This window comes from Aureobasidium melanogenum (genome assembly GCF_000721775.1).
Source record: "Aureobasidium melanogenum CBS 110374 unplaced genomic scaffold scaffold_4, whole genome shotgun sequence".
In the NCBI taxonomy this organism is placed as follows: domain Eukaryota; kingdom Fungi; phylum Ascomycota; class Dothideomycetes; order Dothideales; family Saccotheciaceae; genus Aureobasidium; species Aureobasidium melanogenum.
The window spans coordinates 942,281-962,616 of NW_024470056.1; the positions used below are offsets into that span (position 1 = coordinate 942,281).

The window sequence follows — 20,336 nt, forward strand, 5'->3', positions numbered from 1 at the left end:
TTTTCAAATTAATCGAGTCTGGTTTCAAGCGAAAATCATCAGAGGCCTTGTCATGAGTCTGCCGCGATTACGCGACCCAAACCATACAGCGTCATGGACGGCCAGAGATTCGATCTTGAAAATCGAGGACTGGCTTAGGGCAAGCACCGCTATGGAGACCCGGTCTTCCTATGCGACGTGGAAGGATGGTACCAGTGTTGAATAACATCTTCAATGGTGTTGGTTGTGCTTTCCAGAAATGTGTCAAGTTTCAATGACGCGTAAGGCTGTGCAATCCTGAATCGTAAGGAAATGGTTATTATTGTGTGGTACGTCAGGTGTCAGGCCGCAGTTCTCTCGCCAGTCAAGGAGGCAGCTGCATCTGCGTCTCTTCTACAAGCTGCAAGTCGCTCGGAGGAAGGAGCGGTCGAAGCCAGCCGAGAGATGCCTCGGCTGGCTTCTTCCCCAAAGCTCCTCCTTTGCTAATTGGCTTCCAACACCAAGACTAAGTCGACACAAGAGCCTTGGTAGAAGCATTACCAAGAGAGTTGCAACGACCCATAAGCCGAGTACAAGACTATTCTTTGAGCAGAAAGCTAGCATATCTTCCTCTTTCGCTCTTTCTGTTTTACTTTTCATCGATTCTGTGAACCACAAACATCTTGACAATGGCATCAACATACAACTACGAGTACTTTAACGTCACATTTCCTGGAGAATATGTCGCGCAGGTTGAAATCAACAGACCGGAGAAGATGAATGCCTTCAACGACACGTACGTAAGAGCCTTTTTTCTGACCATCAATTATAAGTACATGCACGAGTCATTTATCATATCAGCCATCAACAATCAGCTTGCACATGTTTACGGCCGATGATCAGCCAGAGACTAACTAAAGATTAGTATGTGGAGGAACATGGGTCAGATCTTCGAACGTCTATCTCACGACCAGGAGGTGCGCTGCGTGGTCTTGACTGGCGCAGGAGACAGAGCTTTCTCAGCAGGTCTCGATGTTCAAGCAGCAGCAGACGCAGGAACCTTGTCTGGAAACGACGGACTCGATCCTGCGAGAGTGGCACACCGACTTCGTCACCACATTGATGAATTCCAAGCAAACATCAGTCAGATCGAGAAATGCGAGAAGCGTGAGTTTATCCTGAACTGTTTAGAACGCTCAGACTCGATTCTGACTGTAGTTGAACAGCCGTGATAGCTGTACTGCATGGATTCTCTTTCGGTTTAGCACTAGACATGACCCTTTGCGCCGATATTCGCATCTGCGTTTCTACCACAAAGTTCGCAGTCAAGGAAGTTGATATTGGACTTGCCGCAGACATCGGCACTCTTTCTCGTCTGCCCAAAGCTAATGTCCCAATGACGTTCATCAAGGATGTTGCTCTGACAGCTAGGCTATTCACTGCACAAGAAGCCCTCACAAATGGCATCGTGTCCGCTGTGTACGACACCAAGGCCGAGGCTTTGGCCCAAGCAGTCGAGAAAGCAAAGCTGATCGCCAGCAAGAGCCCAGTGGCAGTCATGGGTACGAAAGAGGTCTTGAACTACTCCAGAGATCACTCGGTGCAAGAGGGTAAGTCTATATATGGTTCATTGTCGTTTGCTGTACTGACGACTCGTGCGTCTAGGCTTGAAATATGTGTCGGTGTGGAATGCAGCATATTGTAACACAGCAGATGTGACCGACTCGTTGACAGCAGGCATAAAGAAGACGAAGCCTGTTTATGCAAAGCTGTAAGCCACACAAATGAAAGATGGGAGGCAATGCAGGAGGTGAACAGGACTCGCTGTCCAGATGAGTGGATGCGATTCGACATGACGACTTTAAGTATATGTACAATAGTCTGTTTACCCGCCCAAGGTTTGCAGCACAGGGTATCAAAGTAGCGGAACAAAGCACAAACGAACAGTGGTTTATGAGAGTCGTCTGAGAGCAGCTGAGCTATTCTCGAGACCATCCTGGAAACCAATGGCTCTAGCAAGGCTAACGGCTTCCTTGTAACGCTTCTTGGCTTCCGCAATGTCCTTGTTCATCTCGGCAAACTCGCCTAGAAGATTGTTAGCAGATGGTAAGAGCATTGTCCAGGTAGGGGACGAACCAAGGTTGTGTAGTGCAACAGCACAGCCTACATCACACTCTTCGTCCCGAGTCGGCGGCTGAATATCAGCAGCAAGGTCAAGGGCTTTCTGAGCCCATTGTTTGGCATTCTCGACCAGAACAGCTCTTGAAGGAGATTTTGTCTCTGAGTTTTGAGGAGGGTTCTGCTGGGCAATTGAGATAGCAAGATTGTTCATGAGGATGACTGAATGGCAGTCTTTCTCGGCCTTGAAGTTCAGAGCTTGGAGGAAGAGAGGAGTGGCCAAGTAGTGCTTGTTTTGTTCTTCGTAGTTGTGAGCCAAGGCCTCCATGGATGCGCCCATCTCATTGTCGGACATCCACTCGCCCTCTTTCTCCAAGACGGCGGGCTCTTGTCTACGTTGCTTCTCGCGTAGAGAAGTTTCCAAAGCCCAAACGAGTCTCTCCTCTGCGGACTTAGCATCTTGGACGTATTGGTTCGAATACAGCTCGCCGAGCTTGACGGACATTGCGACGAGCAACTTCATGATGCGAGTGCGCTTCTCCTTGTGATCGTCGAGCTGACCAAACTTCTCTTCCCAAGCTAGACAGTCGGACCTGAGGATTTCAAGGACTTGGATGGCCTTTGGGTAGTTCTCAATCTTCTCCATCAAGCCGGCGACTTGGATCTTGACGCCAATGATCTCGTCGGAGAAGGGGTCCATGCCGAGCTCATTGGCGATCTCGAGGGCTTGTTTGTAGTATTTGAGAGCATTCTTGGGGTCGAGGTCGATGTTTGTGTACCAGATGGCTCGACGCAGCTTTATGGCGACGGGCTCGGGATACTTGTGGAACGAGGCGATGATGTAGGTGGAATAGAGGTAGTTGGCGTAGGCAATGCCAGCAGAGCTAGCGAGAATGGCAGCAGCAGCCAAGGAAACCAGATATGGGTGAGCAGCCCAGAGTTCTTTGGCGCCGCGAACGAAGGAAGCTTTGCCGCGAGATTGTTGCCATCCATGTGAGGGCCTAGTACGAAGAGCGATTTGAGGTCGTGTTCTGGCGTTACCAAAAGACGAGAGGCAGCGTCTACTGCCCGTCCGTAAGGTCGAGGCGCCTCGCAAGGCGTTCGCTGCCGGTCGTGAGAACATGGCGATTGTGCGCGTGTAACAATTCAGAAGCTTCCCCAATGCTCGACCTCTGGTCTAAGTAAAAGCGAAAGTGTTTCGGCTTCGGCAAGACGTCATCAACGCGGTCGTGCGCGTCTTCCATTTCCATTTCCATCTCCCTCGCCCCTCATCTTCGATCAACAAACTCCTTGCTTGAACACGCTATCACTTCACCATGTGTGGCAGGTACGCCCTGTCACTGCGACCCTCGGCAGTGCGTCGCAGACTGCACGACGAAAACATGCCCGCCGACGAGGCTCCCGACGACGATGATAATGACACTCGTCAGACTTACAACTTCGCTCCTGGCAACCACGGTCTGGTCTACCGCGCAGACGTCCCTGACTTGGGCGCTGGTACCCAACCACAAGACAAAGACAAGACTGCCCTCGTCGATGGCGCTGCTACGAAAGAGACCCGTTACAAGCTGCAATCCATGAAATGGGGCCTCATACCCTTCTGGACAAAGAGACAACCAGACTATGCCAACATGATGCGTACCATCAACTGCAGAGACGACTCTCTCGCCACACAGGGTGGCCTTTGGAACACCATGAAGCAACGCAAGAGATGTATAGTTGTATGCGAAGGCTTCTACGAATGGCTCAAGAAGAACAACGGAAAAGATCGAGTCCCCCACTTTGTAAAGAGAAAGGACGGCCAGCTCATGTGCTTTGCTGGTCTATGGGACTGCGTCCAGTACGAGGGTCAGCCTGACAAGCTCTACACCTACACTATCATAACGACCGACTCGAACAAACAGCTCAAGTTCTTGCACGATCGCATGCCCGTCATCTTTGACAACGGCTCCGATGCCCTCAAGACATGGCTTGATCCTGCAAGGTCAGAATGGTCAACAGAATTGCAGTCCCTTCTCAAGCCCTACCATGGTGAGCTCGAGTGCTACCAAGTTGACAAGGCTGTCGGCAAAGTCGGTAACAACTCTCCATCCTTTATCGTTCCCATTGACAGCAAAGAAAACAAGAACAATATTGCAAATTTCTTTGGCAACCAGAAAAAGCAGGCTAAGAGTACCAACGAGGAGGAGACAATCAAGAAGGAGGAAGACGACGTTCGGTCTGCCGCTGGCAAGATAAAGCAAGAGCCTGGCGAAGAACGCGCTACTGTCATTGACCCTCAGAACACAGAAGATAATGCTCCTCGTCCTCAACCCAGTCACTCTCCGGAAAACAAAGTGTCGACTGCGCTCAAACGCGAACACTCGCCTGATAATTCCGATGATCAAAGGCCATCACCAAAAATCCAGAAGGCAGGGGTCAACTCGAGTGCCACTAGTCGTCCTGCGTCCGGCCGTACTATGAGAAGCTCCGTCACCAACAATACTCAAGCTAAGTCACCACCCAAAGCTAAGGATGGCTCTCAGAAAATCACCAACTTCTTTGCCAAGTGAAACAATGATGGATGGCTCACTATACCGCCACCAAACTACCTCCGAACAATGATTTGTTTCGACACATTCTTCAGCAATCCACAACACAAGCAGTCGTTGTGGAATGGTATATGCCCTCTAGCTATTGCATCGCCTATATAGGGGCTAGGCCATGACGTGCAAGTGCACATGCATCAGCAATTGCGGCGACAGACAGACTGTCACAGAATGTTTCGATGGAGAAAGCGGCAGAGGCGCAGAACCGAGTGGTTCGCGACATGCTGCCCTAAATCATCCCTGCGCTGAAAAATGCTGACTGTCAACGTCAGACATGTTGTTGTTCAGGTACCTGAACACCCAAGCCCCATTTGTCGTAACCAGGGGTTGTTTTACGAATTTGTACTCTAGATGCGTTCGGCGAAGAGGATAGATTGACCCTACTCAAATTATACACGTGGTTGCCACAACCCTTCTGTGGGCAGAGTGGGCCAGACGCCAAAGAGCGATCGCACTTTACCGAATTTGTTCCATGCACGATTGATGGAGGACCTGTGTGCCTGCCGAGTCATTTCGAATAGCGATCCTGCAGCTCCAACTAGTTTTGCGTCTGAGTGTTTCCTTGCCTTGGTCGTCCACTACAGAGTTCGCGGGTGTTCGCTCAATACTTCCTATTTCAAAAGGTGGGACCCGAAATCAAGCGATCCCAGAGGGGCTCTGGGAACTTGGCAACAAGCATTATTATTTACTTTTGAAGATTTCTGTGATATCTATCGGACCGCAAGCGACTGAATACTGTAGAGTACTGTAGAGTACTGTAGAGTGACCGACAGCTTTCTCGAATGCTTCTCCCGCTCTTCTCCAGGAAAAGGGTTTCTACTTCCTTGGATTGGCCATGAAACAAGCGACGAACACGCGACCGCTCAGGCGCGACCGTTTTACGCATCATGATGGGGAGTGCTGATGAGCCTCCACCGCGACAAGTTGATTGGTGCGCAGGTCACAAGTCCGTTGTGGTGTGGCTGCTGCAGTGACGAGGTCGCTGTGTTTCGGCAAGCCCGAGCGCTTTGCGTTTCCAAATCTCTCTTGTCTGCAGCGGACTGTAGAGTACATGCTGCATGCAACTCATCCTAAGGTAATTTCATATTCCTTACATGTAGAATAGTTTCCCTTGGTATAGCTGGTTCTAGACAGTCACTTCAAAACAGAGGCTTAGTGGGACATGTATGTCTCTCTTAGGTAGTTCTAGTGTAGCGAGCCCCCCAAAAAAAAAAAAAGATTCATGCCAGATGGAGCTCAGACGGACGTCTTGACAAGCGGCAGTTGTGCCACTGCCCCGTAACAAATCGGATCCAGTTCGGCACAGCGGCACTTCGTTAAACATGCCCAATAAGTTGACACTGCAGCATCGCAGGTTCTCCCGACAGGGCTGCAGATCCATGAGATCTATTGCTTTACAGGCGCTTGTATCGACAAAATCGCCAGATGATCGTTCGATAGAAGCGCGTTATGACATGAACAGTGACACAGTCTCAACAACCTGTTGGACGGTTGTCGTGCTTGACTTGTCGGTCTTGTCCGCGCATGAATGATTTGATATCAGCCCCTGTGTCTTTCGCAACTGGCGCATGCCTCGCCGGCCCGTGCACCGAGGTCGCGCTCGTTTATTCCATCCACCAAGACGTCCCTGCGCCTACCTTACACATGTTCCACTTTGTTCTAAGGTTTATGCCTTCACCATCTCCAGATTCATGAATACCAACTGTCTCCCGGCCTCATCGCTTCTGCATGCAGTCATCATCTGTCACTTACGCCTTGCCATCTACTCTGTCGGGCTCGTCGCCGTGCCCAGACCTTGTTCAAATCAAATCGCGGCGTACACAGATATTGTGACTAGGATGGACTGATTTGAGGTTCCGTTCTCTTGGGTCGCTTGCTCGCTCGGAGGTGCTGTGTTTTATCATCTGCCCTACCAGTCGTTGAACCACTTTTTTCTCATCACTTCCTTCTGCCTGTCCATCCTACTCGTACTCTGCTTCTATACTTCTACCTTCCCCACTACAGCACAGACAAGCAAACGAACCTTCTTTCGTCACACCATCCGTGTCCATGTCAACGTCTTTGTGACAGTCTTTGCCTTCCTGCTACTTCTGAAGCTCTACACTCTCTTCACTCATGTCCTTCCTGTCGGCCCTCCTCTCGGGGAGCCAAAATCAGGTATCGACTCGTCAAGCGCTGATGGTTGTTGGCCTGCAAAATGATTTCACATCTCCCGCCGGCAAACTACCTGTCAACTCTGCTACTGGATATCTGGAGAGGATCAAGGAGCTCGTCCCTGCCTTTCGGGAGTACGGTGAGATCTTCTGGATCACAACCGAGTATCGCGGCAAGCGCACTGTCAATCATCCGTCAGGTTCTGGCTGTATGGTGATTGCAGATGATGGACTCGTGCTACCAGCAGTTAGCAGCGACGATGAGATGAATGACTATCCCTCCCGCCCGTCCGTAAGATCGAATCGCCGGATCAACCGCCTAGTCCAGCGAACCATGGACAGAGCAGCAGAGCTGGAAGCAGACTCTGCACTCCCACCCTCGGGTGTCGACCAAGACCTCTTTCTCTCTCAGGACAACCCAGATGACAACTGCTGTTTGCCAGGAAGTTGGGGCGCTGAACTATCGGCAGAAGTCAAAGACTTGGTGTCACCTAAGGACGTTAAGATTGTCAAATCGTACTATTCGGCCTTCACGTCTTCCTCTCTGCTACTCATGCTACGCGCAAAGCTCATCACAGAAGTCTACGTTGTTGGTTGCACTACGAATCTTTCCGTCTATGCTACAGCATTGGACGCTGCGCAACATGGTCTGTCGATCAATCTTGTCGAAGACTGCCTCAACTACAGACTCAAACACAGACACAATCGAGCTGTGCAGAAGCTCGTAGAGATCATGGGAGCATCCGTAACAACCTCGGCGTCAGTCATGTCGAGACTGAGAGGCGAGACACACACTGATGAGTCTGGTAACGAAACTGGGCCGGGACAATCTGATGTTGACATGGAAGATCAGTCAGGAATCGTACGTGAACCCTCCCTTCCCAGCGGCCTCGAACGCTATCTCGAGAGTCTGAGACTGGGCGATGACCAACCGAATATAACAGACGACGCAAAGCACACTCCCTCTAAGCATGCAGAACCTGCAAGCTCTCAACTTCCAGACACGACAAATCCTCGACGTCAGCCAAACACAAGGCTTGTTGGAGGCCGACGACACCATGATGACGCGCAGAACAGAAGAATCCAGCCAAAGTCGCGCATGATGCAAGCCGACCACGCTCGCGCAACCCCATCTGAGGCATCTCTAGGCGCTCTCGAAGATCTCATGCTGAATGAACTCAGTCGTTCGTCCCGAGAATCGGGCAAGGTGGAGACTCACGTGTTACATGACTCCCAATCAAAGACGGACTCGGACGACCTGGCCACAGCAGAAGTCGCTGCTGATCACTATCGCACGCGCAGAACAGCTGCAATGGAGACGCACGTTGACAAACAGACTGTACCTACACCACCAAGGCGGGTGTCGCGGAAGTTGCAGATCAGACAGAAGAACTCGACTCTACTAAGCTCTGACGACAAGATCGGAAGCGGCGATTCAAAGATACTCTACAACCTGCTCGAGCCTGAAGCTGCTAAGGTAGCCTTTCAGGACTTGTTCTCCGAAGTTCACTGGCAGCGCATGTATCATGCTGCCGGCGAAGTGCCACGATTAGTATGCTGCCAAGGCGACATCAGTGACGCTGACGGCAGTATGCCCGTCTATCGACACCCCTCGGACCAATCGCTTCCCCTTGTACATTGGAGCCCAGTCGTCACCAAGATCAAAGAGAAGGCTGAAGAAAGAGTCGGACACAAGCTGAATCATGCTTTGATACAGCTGTACCGAAGCGGACAAGATCATATTTCTGAACACTCGGACAAGACGCTGGACATTGTGCATGGCAGCAAGATCGTCAATGTCTCGCTCGGTGCTCAGCGCACTATGCGGCTTCGTACTAAGCGTCCCACAGCCTTGCAGGATCCTGGATCGAGTCACGACAAACAGAGATCCCGCGACACAACGCCCACACCCGATGCGCAGCTAAACGCCGAAGACGGTCGATCTCGCGTGACACAGCGAATTCCCATGCCGCACAACAGTATGTTCGTCATGGGTCTGGAGACGAATGGGTCTTGGCTGCATGGTATCATGCCTGACAAGCGACCGGCTGCAGAACACATTCCTGCCGAGTCCGCATATGGCAACATGCGCATCTCCATAACTTTCCGGCTCATCGGCACTTTTCTGTCAGCCGACTCGAAGCTCATCTGGGGACAAGGCGCTGTTGCGAAGCAAAAATCGGAGGCCAGACCGACCATCAATGGCAATCTTGAAGAGAGTCAAAGACTCATCAACGCTTTTGGAGTTGAGAATCAAGCCACAGCACCCGACTGGAACAGCATCTATGGATCGGGCTTCGATGTCCTGCACCTCAACTCTGAGCTGCCCGAACACGAGAGGCCCATGCTGTTCCTTTCTGGCGAAGCAGATATTGACTCCGATGTTACCCAATGCATCTCCAAACTTGGTATCGACATTGAGACTGTTCATCAGCCAATTGAACAATTGACCAGCGAACTTGTTGACGCCAACGGTGACCCTTTGGTTCTGACACCAGCGCGTCGACGTGCCATCTGCTTTAGGCAAGCAGGAGGCATGCATACTGAAGTGCAAGGCAAGACCGCCATCATAGAATGGTTGAAGGAGACTTATGCGTCGCAGGTTCAGTAAGGGGAAATGGACAGACTCCATAAGATTAGATGTGAGTGTAGCTTTGCTCAATGACAGAAACGCCTTCACAAAAGCCTTGGGTTCACCAGAAACACAACACAGACCATTTCCAAGCGTGTTTGAGCCTGTAACCATACATGCTGCAAATCCTAGCTCACAGAAGCATCAAGCTTCTTAGTTGTAGACTAGAACAGGCCATCCCTCGACATAATCGATGTAGTTCCAACCGAGTAGCTTTAGCTCATCGAGGTACATGGGGTTTTGGATGGTGTTCACGTAGTGGTAGTACAAGACATCACGCCCATGATAATTTGTGAGGACACCCTGACCACCAGGTCCATACTTTCCAAGTCGGTTAGCATATGCTAGGCGTATGATAGGGCAGCTGACTTACGACATAATCATGGCTGCCGTAGACAATGTAGCCACCACCGTTCTTCAAGTCTACGCCATTACGGTCGACAAAAGGTCCGGTGGCTGATCTGGAGCGGCCAACGCGGATAGAGTATCTATCGTAAGTCAGAATCAGACTTAAGTAACATAACACAGGCGGATACGCACTCTTTCCCAGGCGCAGGCAGAGCAGATACATTGTAGCCGCAGCATGAGCCATGACTATACCAAAGATAGTACCAGCTATCGTGACGGCTTAGGTATGCGCCTTCCTCTGCTTGCGGACTCACAGGATCCAAGCTCAGTTGCGTAGGGGTTGGAGACCAGACAACGCTAAGCAGATCCTGAGCTAGCTGGAACTGCCAGATGTCGCTCCAGAAGCTGCCATAGGTAAGGTAAGGGATCTTGGTCTTGGGATCGATGAACAAGTTACCGTCGATTGCGTTGGTGATGTTCAATGGCGAAGGAGCAGTAGTGTTTGACGTAAGGACTGCGCCATGATCGATCCAGCTGCCAGGTTTCAGTGTTTTCGAGGTAGCAAGTCCAATGCTAGAGAACTGACTGCCGAATTGTGAGACAGCGTAATAACAGTAGTAGGTGTCTCCAACTTTATGCACATCAGGAGCCCAAGGATCAGTGCTTCCGGTATTGTTGATAATGCTGGATCCCTCAAGAACTGAGCCAATTGGTTCCCAATAGCCATCCAACGAGTTGGGCTGTGAAGCACGGCTGATGACAACTAGTCCATGAGTTGAGAACGAGTAGTAATGGCCGTCTGGACCCATCACAATCTAGGACCAATCAGTTTGATGTCATAAGGACTATCGAGCCATGTAACATACCGATGGGTCGTGTAAATGGACGCCGCCCCAGCCATCATAACTCTGGTTGGCTCCGGGATTAGAAACGCCGCTAATGTTATGAGGCAGAGGCCAGGAGGCATTCGAGAAAGGATCAGGCTTGTTGTTCGAGGGTAGGGCGACTGCCTGGGTAGCTAGCGTGGCCACAGCCAGAACGCTAATCCTGGTGCTTAGAGAACGCATCTGGAAGATATGTCGCTTTCTTCGATATTGCTGATCTGCTGTTTTGAGACACTAGACATCCCTATCTTTATACATCGTCTACAGTCTTGGGCCAGGCAAATATGAGAACAATCCAGGCATCATGTCCCGCCGGAGAACATGGTCATGCTGCCTGGATGCATAATCTCTCATCAAATTACCCTTCAAAGCCCTGAAACACTCTCAAACAAATGCAGTCCTTCCATGCAATCGTTGGATGAATAGTTTCTCCGCATATATGTCCCCTCATCCGTGGGGCCCCAAAGCGGGGTAGTTGCATGGGGGATGGTTCAATTTCTCCGTTGTTTGCCAAAGTTTTGGTAAGGGGAAGACGTCGATCCTGTCGTATTATAGTGGTATTTGAGCTTGAAAAGATGAAGGCAGACTTGAAAGGCAAGTTCGATGAATAGCGGCAAGGTCTGTGCAGTGCTCAAGCAAGTTGCTACTACTTTCTGAAGTCAGAGCAGGTGTATCTCGGGTGAATCAATGGTGACTTCCTCTAGCAGAGTCGGCTGAATCTGACCTTCTGCCGTTATAGAAGGTTGCTTCAATCTGCTAGCTAATATCAATTGAACTTCTTGCAACACCTACCAGGGCATCGTATGGTCTCCTGTCTTTTCCAGTGCCGATATCATAATCGTGAACTTTTTCGGTGCTAGACTTAGCACGCATTTCTCTTCCCCTTTGTATCAGTCTAAAGAGCACTTGAGCTATAGGCGTATACCGTATCATAGTGACCGGGGTCGTGTCCGCGAACCAGCACAAGCAGCTAGCGCCTTGGATGGTTCTTGGAGGTTCTTGGTTGGGGGCTTTTACAGTGGATTATCAGACGAGTTGGCGAGACATCTTTTCTCTAGTTGACCACACGATCATGTGGCCCTACAACAAAACTTGCTGAGTATTTTAGAGGTGAAGAGCCGCAGGGAACAGGGAGATGATGACTTCAATGCGGGAGAAGTCGCGCGTGAGTCGTGACAGCACCAAGCACGGACGCAAGTTCGCCAGCCATGTCATTCCTTCTTGATCATCAACCACTTTCTCTCGAACCTCTGCATTCCGTGTCCGACTCGTGAAAAACGGCTGACCAACAGACCTTTGGCCCTCGATGATACCATTTAGGTATCTTTAGGAGATGTTCTGCTTCAGACAAGCGATAAGCGTCAGCTGTCTGATACCAATCTCTCCTCGAGCCTACCAAACCGCGCACCCAGTGACATGAGCCCTTTTCAGGGCGAAGCCGACGGCAAGATGCCATCGCGAGTGCTTTCCCCTTTGGCACTCATATCGCCAATCCCGTTGCGAAAGAGACCCTTCTTTTGAACCTCTGACGAATGCAAAAACAACGCAGCAGATCGGCCGGAGCTCCACGCTCTCCGCATGAACCTTCCGAATGCAGTCGCGTGTCAGTCACACTCTTGGTCCGTGGCCGTTGTCACCAAGAAACAATGGATCTAGGCTGTGTTTTCCGCCCTCTAGATTGGCTACAAGGCGGATGTCTTCGCAACTAGAGTTTACACGAAAGGCGGGGAAAAAGAATTACGCCTCAGAATTGGTCATGAGATTGAACATCTCCTTCTTATCACTTTTTGGTTTGGAGGATGCATATGGATCCTGGATAGACGGCATGTATTGCAGTAACGCCTATCTTTGCACTTTGGCTGCAATATAACACTCAGAGATTTCGCACTCTGCTTGTTATGTGGCATCCAACAGTTTTTTGCTTTCAAGTGAACTCTCGAAGTATCATCATCAATTGACGCAGCATACAACCATCAATTGATGAGTCGCTCATCTCTGCACGGAGACGCAGTCATGGACTCGAAGCCCATTGACGTCGGAAGACAAAGCTACGAGGATGCCCGGGACATGGTGGCATTGGGCCATACAGAAGAACTCACAAGGAAGTTCTCGTCATGGAGCATGCTCGCCCTCGCTTTCTCAATCTTAGGAACCTATGGCACATTCGCCCAAGACCTAGCATCTGGATTGAACAATGGCGGTCCCATCACAATCTTGTGGGGTCTTGTGCTTGTCTTTGTGTGTAACCTCTGTGTTGCACTCAGCTTGGGTGAGCTATGCAGCGCTATGCCTACTGCTCTGGGACAGGCTTACTGGATGCACTCGCTATGGCACACACCGACCGGAAGATTCGCATCATACATGTGTGCCTGGATTAACACCTTTGGCTGGTGGACGCTCAATGCTTCGCTTGTGGCCTTTGCAACCAACTTTCTACTCGGCATCAAGCTCATGTACGATCCGGAGTGGGCAGGTGCTGGAACAGGCTGGGTTGAGTTCCTGGTGTATTTGGGCATCACGATCGTCTTCACAGTCTTCAACCTGGTAGCCTGTAGGAATGACAGGATTCTTCCTTGGTTCAACAACATCGTCGGCATCCAGTTCGCTGCCCTCTTCTTCATCCTCAGTCTTGCTTTGCTCATCTCGGTTGGCACCAAACAAGGGCTCAAGTTTCAGCCGGCATCTTTCGCTTTTGGTGCTTGGATCAATGAGACTGGATGGCCATCAGGGTTGGTCTGGTTCACTGGTCTTGTTCAATCGGCCTATGGATTAACAGCTTTTGACTCGGTACGTACACTGACCTTCCACGATCGAGACACATGCTGACTCATGCGTTCAAGGTCGTCCACATGATAGAAGAACTCCCCAACCCTCGTGTCAACGCTCCCCAACCCTCGTGTCAACGCTCCCCGCGCTATCTGGCTGTCCGTCGTCCTAGGCGCCATCACTGGGTTCCTGTTTATGCTCGTATGTCTCTTTTGTATCCAAGACCTCGACAAAGTTCTCAACACGCCGACCGGCCTGCCATTTATGCAACTCGTTCAAGACTGCGTTGGTCTCGAAGGTGCTGTCGTGTTGATCGTGCTCTTCACAATGAACAGCTTGGGTCAGGGCGTTTCCATCACCACAACCGGCAGTCGATTGACCTGGGGCTTTGCTCGTGACAACGGCTTGCCCTTCTCGAAGTACATCAAAAGAGTCAACAAGAAGTGGAAGGTCCCACCGCAAGCCTTGCTGCTTCAAGGAGTCCTTATCGGTTTGGTGGGCGTGCTGTATCTGTTTGCAAACACAGTGCTTGAGGCCATTCTAAGCGTGGCCACCATTGCTCTGACAATCTCATACGCCATGCCTATCTTGACTCTCTTGCTTGTGGGGCGCAACAAATTGCCTGCTGGCGGGCAATTTGCACTCGGCAGATATGGACCTGTGATCAATTGGATCAGCGTGATCTATTGTGTCATCACAACAGTCATTTTCTTCTTCCCAAGCGGGCCCAACCCCTCAGGAGCAGACATGAACTACGCGATTGCAGTATTTGGCGTCATGCTCGTCGTCTCCATTGCTTTCTGGATCATCAAGGGTCGCAAGACCTACCTGAAGGTAGATCCGTCTGAGGGAGTCGTACTGGAAGCGCTGCATCTCGAGGACAGCTATGTAGAAGTCCCAGAATCATCACGAGCTGATGCAAAAGGGCTGGAGTAAAAAGTTGATTGACAGTCACCCTTTCTGTATCATGATGTAATACAAATTCTGTTCCTTTCTCCTCATTAACTTGCCCACATTCTCCTACTTGAAGAAGAAACCAGGATATGTTGGATCGCTCGGGTCGATGAAGAAGCTATTGCGGCCAGTAAGATAAGCATTTCCTCTGACTTCGGGTATGCATGTCGGATAATCTGATCCTTCCTCCTGATGCTGAGAGATGACTCTGGCTTCAAAAGTCGTGTTGACGACGGAATGATGGATCAATTTCTTGTTGCCCTTCAACCTTCCTTGTGCTAACAAGACGGCCACTCGAGAACCAGTCGCACTGCCGCAAGGAGATCTGTCGATAGCGCCTTCTGCATAGACAGTGATACTCTTTTGTTCAATGGCTTCGTTGCTGTCGCTGAGTGTCCTGAAGAAACAGATGGTATACAGAGGTGTACCTTTGTGGTCTCCACGTGTCCCAACCTCTGCCCTGATCTGGCGAGCAAGTCCGATGAAGCGTTGAGCATTGGCTGGCTTGATCTCTATAGTCATATCACTGACATCAACAGATGCACAGGCAGCTCCGCCCCAGGAGAGATCGACGTTGAATTGCAGAGCTTCTGCACCGGGTATCGATACGCTTACAGGCAGGTCTTTAGCATACTGGTAGCTGGGGACGTTGATAAAGTTCACATGGACCACTTTGCCGTCTCTAAAATTGACCTCTGCTGTCACGCGGCCGGATGGCACGTCGATGATGACTTTGACCGGCCCTTCTCGGACAGATTCTACGAGTCTCTTTGCCACGGCATATCGACCCAAGGCGATGGTTCCATGACCGCAGGCTGTTGAAAAGCCATCTCTATGCCAGAACAAGACGCCAAAATGGGCACCAGAGTCGTTAGGAGGGACGATAAAGCCTCCGTACATGTCGGCATGGCCTCTTGGCTCGTGACAGAGAGACTGACGCAATAGATCTAGTGGGTGGTTTGGTTGATTTATGATGTTGAGCCGGCGGTCCCATACTGTGTCTCCTGTCGTGGTGCAATGTGGTGGCAGGTCCGAGACGATACGAAAAGGCTCGCCGGCCGTGTGCCAGTCTTCAGTATGCACCCAAAATGCTCCTTGTTGAGACATGGTGTTTTCTGTGTTGTAAGACTAGGAGTTGGGGTGTTCTACTGTGGACAACCACAATGTATTGATAAGCGTGTCCAACGCTTAAAGATGATACCCCACTTGTGCAGCTGATGAGGATTTGTGCAGGCCAAAGAAGCTATGAACATCATTCAAATACTATACCATCCGAAACTTCGTATGGTTGCAACATCATTTGGAAGCACTATGAGAGTGTCTTGTACCACATTAGAGCCAGAACTATCATTGTGTAACATTAAAGAGAGAGCAGATGATATGTATTTCCAAGACAGGGTGTTACCAACAACTGAGATCTTGGCGTTGAATAGGGAGCAGCTCAGGGAGATCCGGGGCATCGTTTCTCGGGAAGGCGCTACCTGTCGTTTACCAAACAAAAGTAAAGGAGTAGCTCGCTACTTTCTCTCACGCCCAAACAAAGACCCTACTCGAGACGACCCAGGGCTCGCGAGCAGACGACAAGGAGAAAAAGATGGAATCGCGAACAAGTTTCTTGGTGCGACTGCTCCTACTGGCATTGCTGCCCCTCAGCTTCGCCCTCAAATTCGACATCCAGGCACATCCCGGAGCAGAGTCGGCGAGCAAGGAACGCTGCATTCGCAACTTTGTCGCAAAGGACCAGCTCGTCGTTGTGACGGCAACCATTAGTGGACACAGAGGAGACGGTCAAGTGCTGAACCTGCACGTGAGTGCCTCCAATTCGACTACAATAAGGATAATTGAAAGGAGATGCTGACAGCACGTTTCTCATCTAGATCAAGGATGCTGTCGGCAACGATTACCACAGACCTCGCGACGTCGCTGGCGAGGGTCGCTACGCTTTCACCTCTCACGCTGATTCCGCTTTCGATGTCTGCTTCGAGAACATCCTGACCTCCAGTGCGTTTACTTGATCCTGTTTATACCTGTTTCAGATCAGACTAACCATTTTCATGAAACAGACGCCGGAGGCCCGAACCCTAGCCGTCACGTTGAACTCGACATCGACATTGGTGCCGATGCAAAGGACTGGTCTGCCATCCAAGCTGGCGAGAAGCTTCAGCCAGTTGAGACCGAGCTGCGCAGAATTGAAGAGATGGTCGCCGAGGTTGTCGCCGAGCTGGACTACCTTCGTGTCCGTGAACAAAAGTTGAGAGACACCAATGAGAGCACCAACGAGCGCGTCAAGTGGTTCGCTTTTGGTACCATGGGTATGCTGGTCGGTCTGGGCGCATGGCAGATCGTCTACCTGCGTGCCTACTTCAGGTTTGTCATTGCATCACATTTGACAGTCCTCGCAAGCTTACACATTTCCACAGATCCAAGCACCTTATCTAGACGAGATGGACAGTATAATGCATTTCATGTCATTTCAGGTTGGAGAGCTGCGGCTACGTTATATGCAGCAATGGTTCATAGGTACTGTATCAGCAATTACAGCCTCTCTCCCCACCTTTGCGTGTCTCCTCTCCCTCGTTCCTTTATCTGGTCAGTACATGAAGCAAGAGCAAACTCGGCCTTTTTCCTGGCCCATCTCAACCCACGAATCCTTGTGAGCAGTCGGCTCACGATGTCATGTATGGCTCCACATCCTCCTTCGCACAGAGTTTGCCGTCAGCGTGTTCATGCCAGTCACACTTGGAGCCCTTTCTGGGGTCAGGGAAATCGTCCTTGGAGAGTTTGATGAGAGAGTGAGCATAGTCAACCGAAAAGTCGCCACCCTTGCTAATCAGTGTCTTCATGGATTCTGACAAGAAGACGCCCTTGGCTGCCGGCTCGCCACAGAGTGCGCGGAATGCAGCTGTCTCAGTCAAGAACTTGCGCATGTGGTTGGGCGTCTTGGTAAAGGTGTATATGTACTCGAGGCGGAAGGTAGGTGCTGTCATGTTGTTCTCGTGGTAGTACAAGCGGACCAAATCGATGGCTACCAAGGGTGAGCTGATGCACAGCCATCTCTTTGGACCATGTACTTACTGTTGTTGCAAAGTGGTTCGACGTCCCAGTTCTGACCAATAACATACAGACCGAGATAATGCTGGACCGAATGGAAGTCGTGTGGACCCTGAAGTTTGCCTCCATACAACCAACGGACGAAGAGTGCAAAAGCAAACTCATCAAGGTAGTCGAAAGTCAGCTGCTCATCGCTGGGAGATGGTGTGGTTGACAACAGCTTCTTGAAGAAGGGTACCTTGCTGGTGAGCAGGTGATTGGGCACCTTGAAAGCTTTGTGGGTAACGCCAGCACGAAGCACAGCGATCGGGATGTCTGCAGGTGTAGGAGTCTTGCTGCCTGGATTATCGGCATGGATGCTAGCGATAAGTGATCTGGGCAATTAGGTCAGTCAAGAATCTATCCATCCGCTACTCAGGACAACTGACTGGACAGCACCATCAGGGATCACTGGACTGGCCAAACCAGATCTGAGGTCTGCGGTGCTCGAAGCCTTGGTGGCTGGAATGGCGATGCTCGTGGGACGCTCATCTGCCGCACTGCCTGCACCCACTTCTGCTGTACTGTCTGGTGCTGGACTGATGCCGCGTTTGACAACAGTACCGAGGTCCTGACGGTCATCGATGCGTTCAACAGAGCGCTGCACGCTTTGGGATGAGCTTGTGCGAGATGCTCCAGGACGGGATGTGGCCACTGGAATTGCAAGGGTCGGATCGCTGGACATTGCGATACTGCTGACGAAGAAATGTGTAATGGCAGTAGGGCGCTGTATCGATGAATGCAGGTGTCAGGGATAATGATCATGTAACAATCGGAGTAGAGTTCGAAGGTGGGTGTTGAAGTGAAAGTTGGGTGGGCGAGAAGATCCAAGATGCAAGTGTTGGATGAGTGTCAATAGGGAAGTTGCGATTGTGTTTCGCCTACCCTCTTATGCTCGCCATGTAATGTTCTGCTCTTTCCTGATTTCATCTACAAGGCTCAAACCACCAGTGACAAACACAGGAAATGAGGCAACTGTTGCTTGCCAATCATCCCACATCTGATTCAGAATGTTACAAACGCCAGACTCAGGGTGGGACAAGCATAATCCACGCTGAGCTCCAGAAGGTCCTTTGATGGATATGACTGACACGCAAACCAAACCATGTCTAATTTCAATTTGCATCTCAATGAATGTTCAGACAAAGCTGTATATGTCTGTATGCTTGATTGTCAGGGCCTAGAGACTAGCATTCGACCATCATATCGCAGTGACAAAATTTTCTAGCAAAAGAACGATAGATGAGCTAGAAACTGGGAATGATAGTAAGAATATTCGAGGTTTGGACGAGTCTTACGAACGTTCCTCATGCCAGAATCTGTATGTGGTGCGCTCGCCTAATGACAAGATAAGGCGGCACATAAGCCATCCAGGAACGCAGCGGTCCTTAGTTCGGACACGCATTCGAAAAGAGCAAGTACGATAGCGATTCTTATCAAATTGTGCTGTGTTGTCCACAACGTTAAATTTGTGGAAATGCAGAGGCTCGATGATGATTCCAGGATGACGTCTGCTTTGCGCGCCAGAGATCTCGAACACCGAGGTCAGAACCCCAGACCAAAGCAGCAGCTGCAGCTCTCTTCATCCTCTTCGACTTGTACATACCTTCCTCACCATACATACACAAAATGTCTTCAGCAAGACTCGTTCTCAGATCCATTCGCACCGTCCCTCGCGCTGTGCGTCCTTTCAGCTCGGGTGCTGGACGCTTCAGTGCCGCTCGCCCCAATGACACAGTCGAAGAATACCGCAAGCACCAGATGGAGAAGCCCCTCAACCTACACTTGACCAACACTACTTCGACCATCGCCAATGAGATGCCCAGCATCGGCAAGGACAATGTCCCTCCTGAGTTGATCACCAAAGTCGATCCCGAATTCACCGCCAAGGACTCTGTGCCTGAAAACACCGAGAGAATGACTGGAGGCACTCAGTCGGGCAAGCCTGAATCTGGCGTCAATGCCGATCTTGAAGTAGGTGAACTCGAGGGAGGTTCCTTCCGTGTCGAGCCTTTGAGGAGGACAGGCGAGGATACCAACACCACTAGGGCTAGACTCTTATGTTCGTCGCCAACCACTTTCAGGCTCTTTTGACAAAGTCGAGCTTTTGCTAACGATTGTACCCTACAGACCAAAGCAGGAAAAGAGGCACTCTAGAGAGTGACCTCCTTATGTCCACCTTCGCCGATCGCTACCTCGAAACCATGACACCCAAGCAACTTCAGCAATACGATCTTTTCCTCGATGAGAATGACTGGGACATCTACTACTGGGCTACACAGGAGCCTACACCTACCACCATGGAATACGCCGAAGGAGGCAGTTCCGAGCAGGCAACTCCTGTAGCTCAGGGCAAGCCTGCCAAAGATGAACATGTTCGCCCTCCTGGTACTGGTGAGTGGGCTCAGACCGTTGGTCTCTTCAAGCCTGCCTATCGTCCTGTTCCCCAGCGTTGGAAGAACTCTGAAATCTTGGCAATGTTGAGACAGCATGTCAAGGACCGTAGTGCCGGAGGTGTTCTTGAAGGTGACAGGTCTGGCGAGGCTGAGCCGGACAGCAAGAGTGGTCAAGGTATGGCTTTCATGCCCGAGCTCAAGAACCTCGACAAATAAGCTTTGTCGATCTTTACGTAGATACCCCTGTATATACACAAACGCAAGCCCTTCCAATATCACTTCCCGTGAGCGAGGATACCGCGCACCTTCATCAACTTTCTGAATGCGGCTACTGCATGACCCGACTGATTTTAGGTCTTCGTCGATACAAAGGACCCAGGAGGCTGGGAAATACATTCCATGACGGGCGGCTAGCATTCCTGGAACGACAATGCGCTCGAACATGAGTC

General features: G+C 50.7%; 10 protein-coding genes across 10 annotated transcripts; 6 read left to right on the forward strand and 4 right to left on the reverse strand.

Moving 5' to 3' along the window:
- Positions 1 to 647: 647 nt before the first annotated feature.
- Positions 648 to 1,733, forward strand: M437DRAFT_42730 (delta-delta-dienoyl-CoA isomeras-like protein; the record flags this gene model as incomplete). Its single annotated transcript, XM_041020623.1, has 4 exons — positions 648 to 754; positions 884 to 1,125; positions 1,185 to 1,568; positions 1,624 to 1,733. 4 exons carry the CDS (start codon positions 648 to 650, stop codon positions 1,731 to 1,733), a joined length of 843 nt encoding a protein of 280 aa, XP_040882418.1.
- A 176-nt stretch (positions 1,734 to 1,909) lies between these two features.
- M437DRAFT_42062 (uncharacterized protein) lies at positions 1,910 to 3,199 on the reverse strand (the record flags this gene model as incomplete). The annotated part of the gene is made up of 2 exons (XM_041020501.1): positions 1,910 to 2,043; positions 2,095 to 3,199. The coding sequence occupies 2 exons, from the start codon at positions 3,197 to 3,199 to the stop codon at positions 1,910 to 1,912; spliced, it is 1,239 nt and encodes a 412-aa protein (XP_040882419.1).
- Positions 3,200 to 3,458: 259 nt separating this feature from the next.
- On the forward strand, positions 3,459 to 4,628 carry M437DRAFT_64009 (DUF159 domain protein; the record flags this gene model as incomplete). The annotated part of the gene is made up of 1 exon (XM_041024342.1): positions 3,459 to 4,628. One exon carries the CDS (start codon positions 3,459 to 3,461, stop codon positions 4,626 to 4,628), a length of 1,170 nt encoding a protein of 389 aa, XP_040882420.1.
- A 3,603-nt stretch (positions 4,629 to 8,231) lies between these two features.
- M437DRAFT_18663 (uncharacterized protein) lies at positions 8,232 to 9,149 on the forward strand (the record flags this gene model as incomplete). The annotated part of the gene is made up of 1 exon (XM_041018969.1): positions 8,232 to 9,149. A coding segment is annotated over one exon (918 nt), but the record flags the coding sequence as incomplete, so codon positions are not given.
- A 453-nt stretch (positions 9,150 to 9,602) lies between these two features.
- Positions 9,603 to 10,612, reverse strand: M437DRAFT_42735 (endo-1,5-alpha-L-arabinosidase; the record flags this gene model as incomplete). The annotated part of the gene is made up of 3 exons (XM_041020624.1): positions 9,603 to 9,770; positions 9,823 to 9,937; positions 9,990 to 10,612. Coding segments are annotated over 3 exons (906 nt in total), but the record flags the coding sequence as incomplete, so codon positions are not given.
- A 2,082-nt stretch (positions 10,613 to 12,694) lies between these two features.
- M437DRAFT_82367 (amino acid transporter) lies at positions 12,695 to 14,383 on the forward strand (the record flags this gene model as incomplete). The annotated part of the gene is made up of 2 exons (XM_041027732.1): positions 12,695 to 13,468; positions 13,538 to 14,383. The coding sequence occupies 2 exons, from the start codon at positions 12,695 to 12,697 to the stop codon at positions 14,381 to 14,383; spliced, it is 1,620 nt and encodes a 539-aa protein (XP_040882423.1).
- An 84-nt stretch (positions 14,384 to 14,467) lies between these two features.
- Positions 14,468 to 15,508, reverse strand: M437DRAFT_42502 (Diaminopimelate epimerase-like protein; the record flags this gene model as incomplete). Its single annotated transcript, XM_041020587.1, has 1 exon — positions 14,468 to 15,508. One exon carries the CDS (start codon positions 15,506 to 15,508, stop codon positions 14,468 to 14,470), a length of 1,041 nt encoding a protein of 346 aa, XP_040882424.1.
- Positions 15,509 to 15,995: 487 nt separating this feature from the next.
- M437DRAFT_73326 (endoplasmic reticulum vesicle protein 25 precursor) lies at positions 15,996 to 16,840 on the forward strand (the record flags this gene model as incomplete). Its single annotated transcript, XM_041026005.1, has 4 exons — positions 15,996 to 16,208; positions 16,279 to 16,402; positions 16,465 to 16,768; positions 16,822 to 16,840. 4 exons carry the CDS (start codon positions 15,996 to 15,998, stop codon positions 16,838 to 16,840), a joined length of 660 nt encoding a protein of 219 aa, XP_040882425.1.
- Positions 16,841 to 17,067: 227 nt separating this feature from the next.
- Positions 17,068 to 17,819, reverse strand: M437DRAFT_41854 (uncharacterized protein; the record flags this gene model as incomplete). The annotated part of the gene is made up of 2 exons (XM_041020459.1): positions 17,068 to 17,426; positions 17,477 to 17,819. Coding segments are annotated over 2 exons (702 nt in total), but the record flags the coding sequence as incomplete, so codon positions are not given.
- Positions 17,820 to 19,120: 1,301 nt separating this feature from the next.
- M437DRAFT_42840 (DUF339-domain-containing protein) lies at positions 19,121 to 20,103 on the forward strand (the record flags this gene model as incomplete). The annotated part of the gene is made up of 2 exons (XM_041020641.1): positions 19,121 to 19,553; positions 19,622 to 20,103. 2 exons carry the CDS (start codon positions 19,121 to 19,123, stop codon positions 20,101 to 20,103), a joined length of 915 nt encoding a protein of 304 aa, XP_040882427.1.
- Between the last annotated feature and the right edge of the window lie 233 nt (positions 20,104 to 20,336).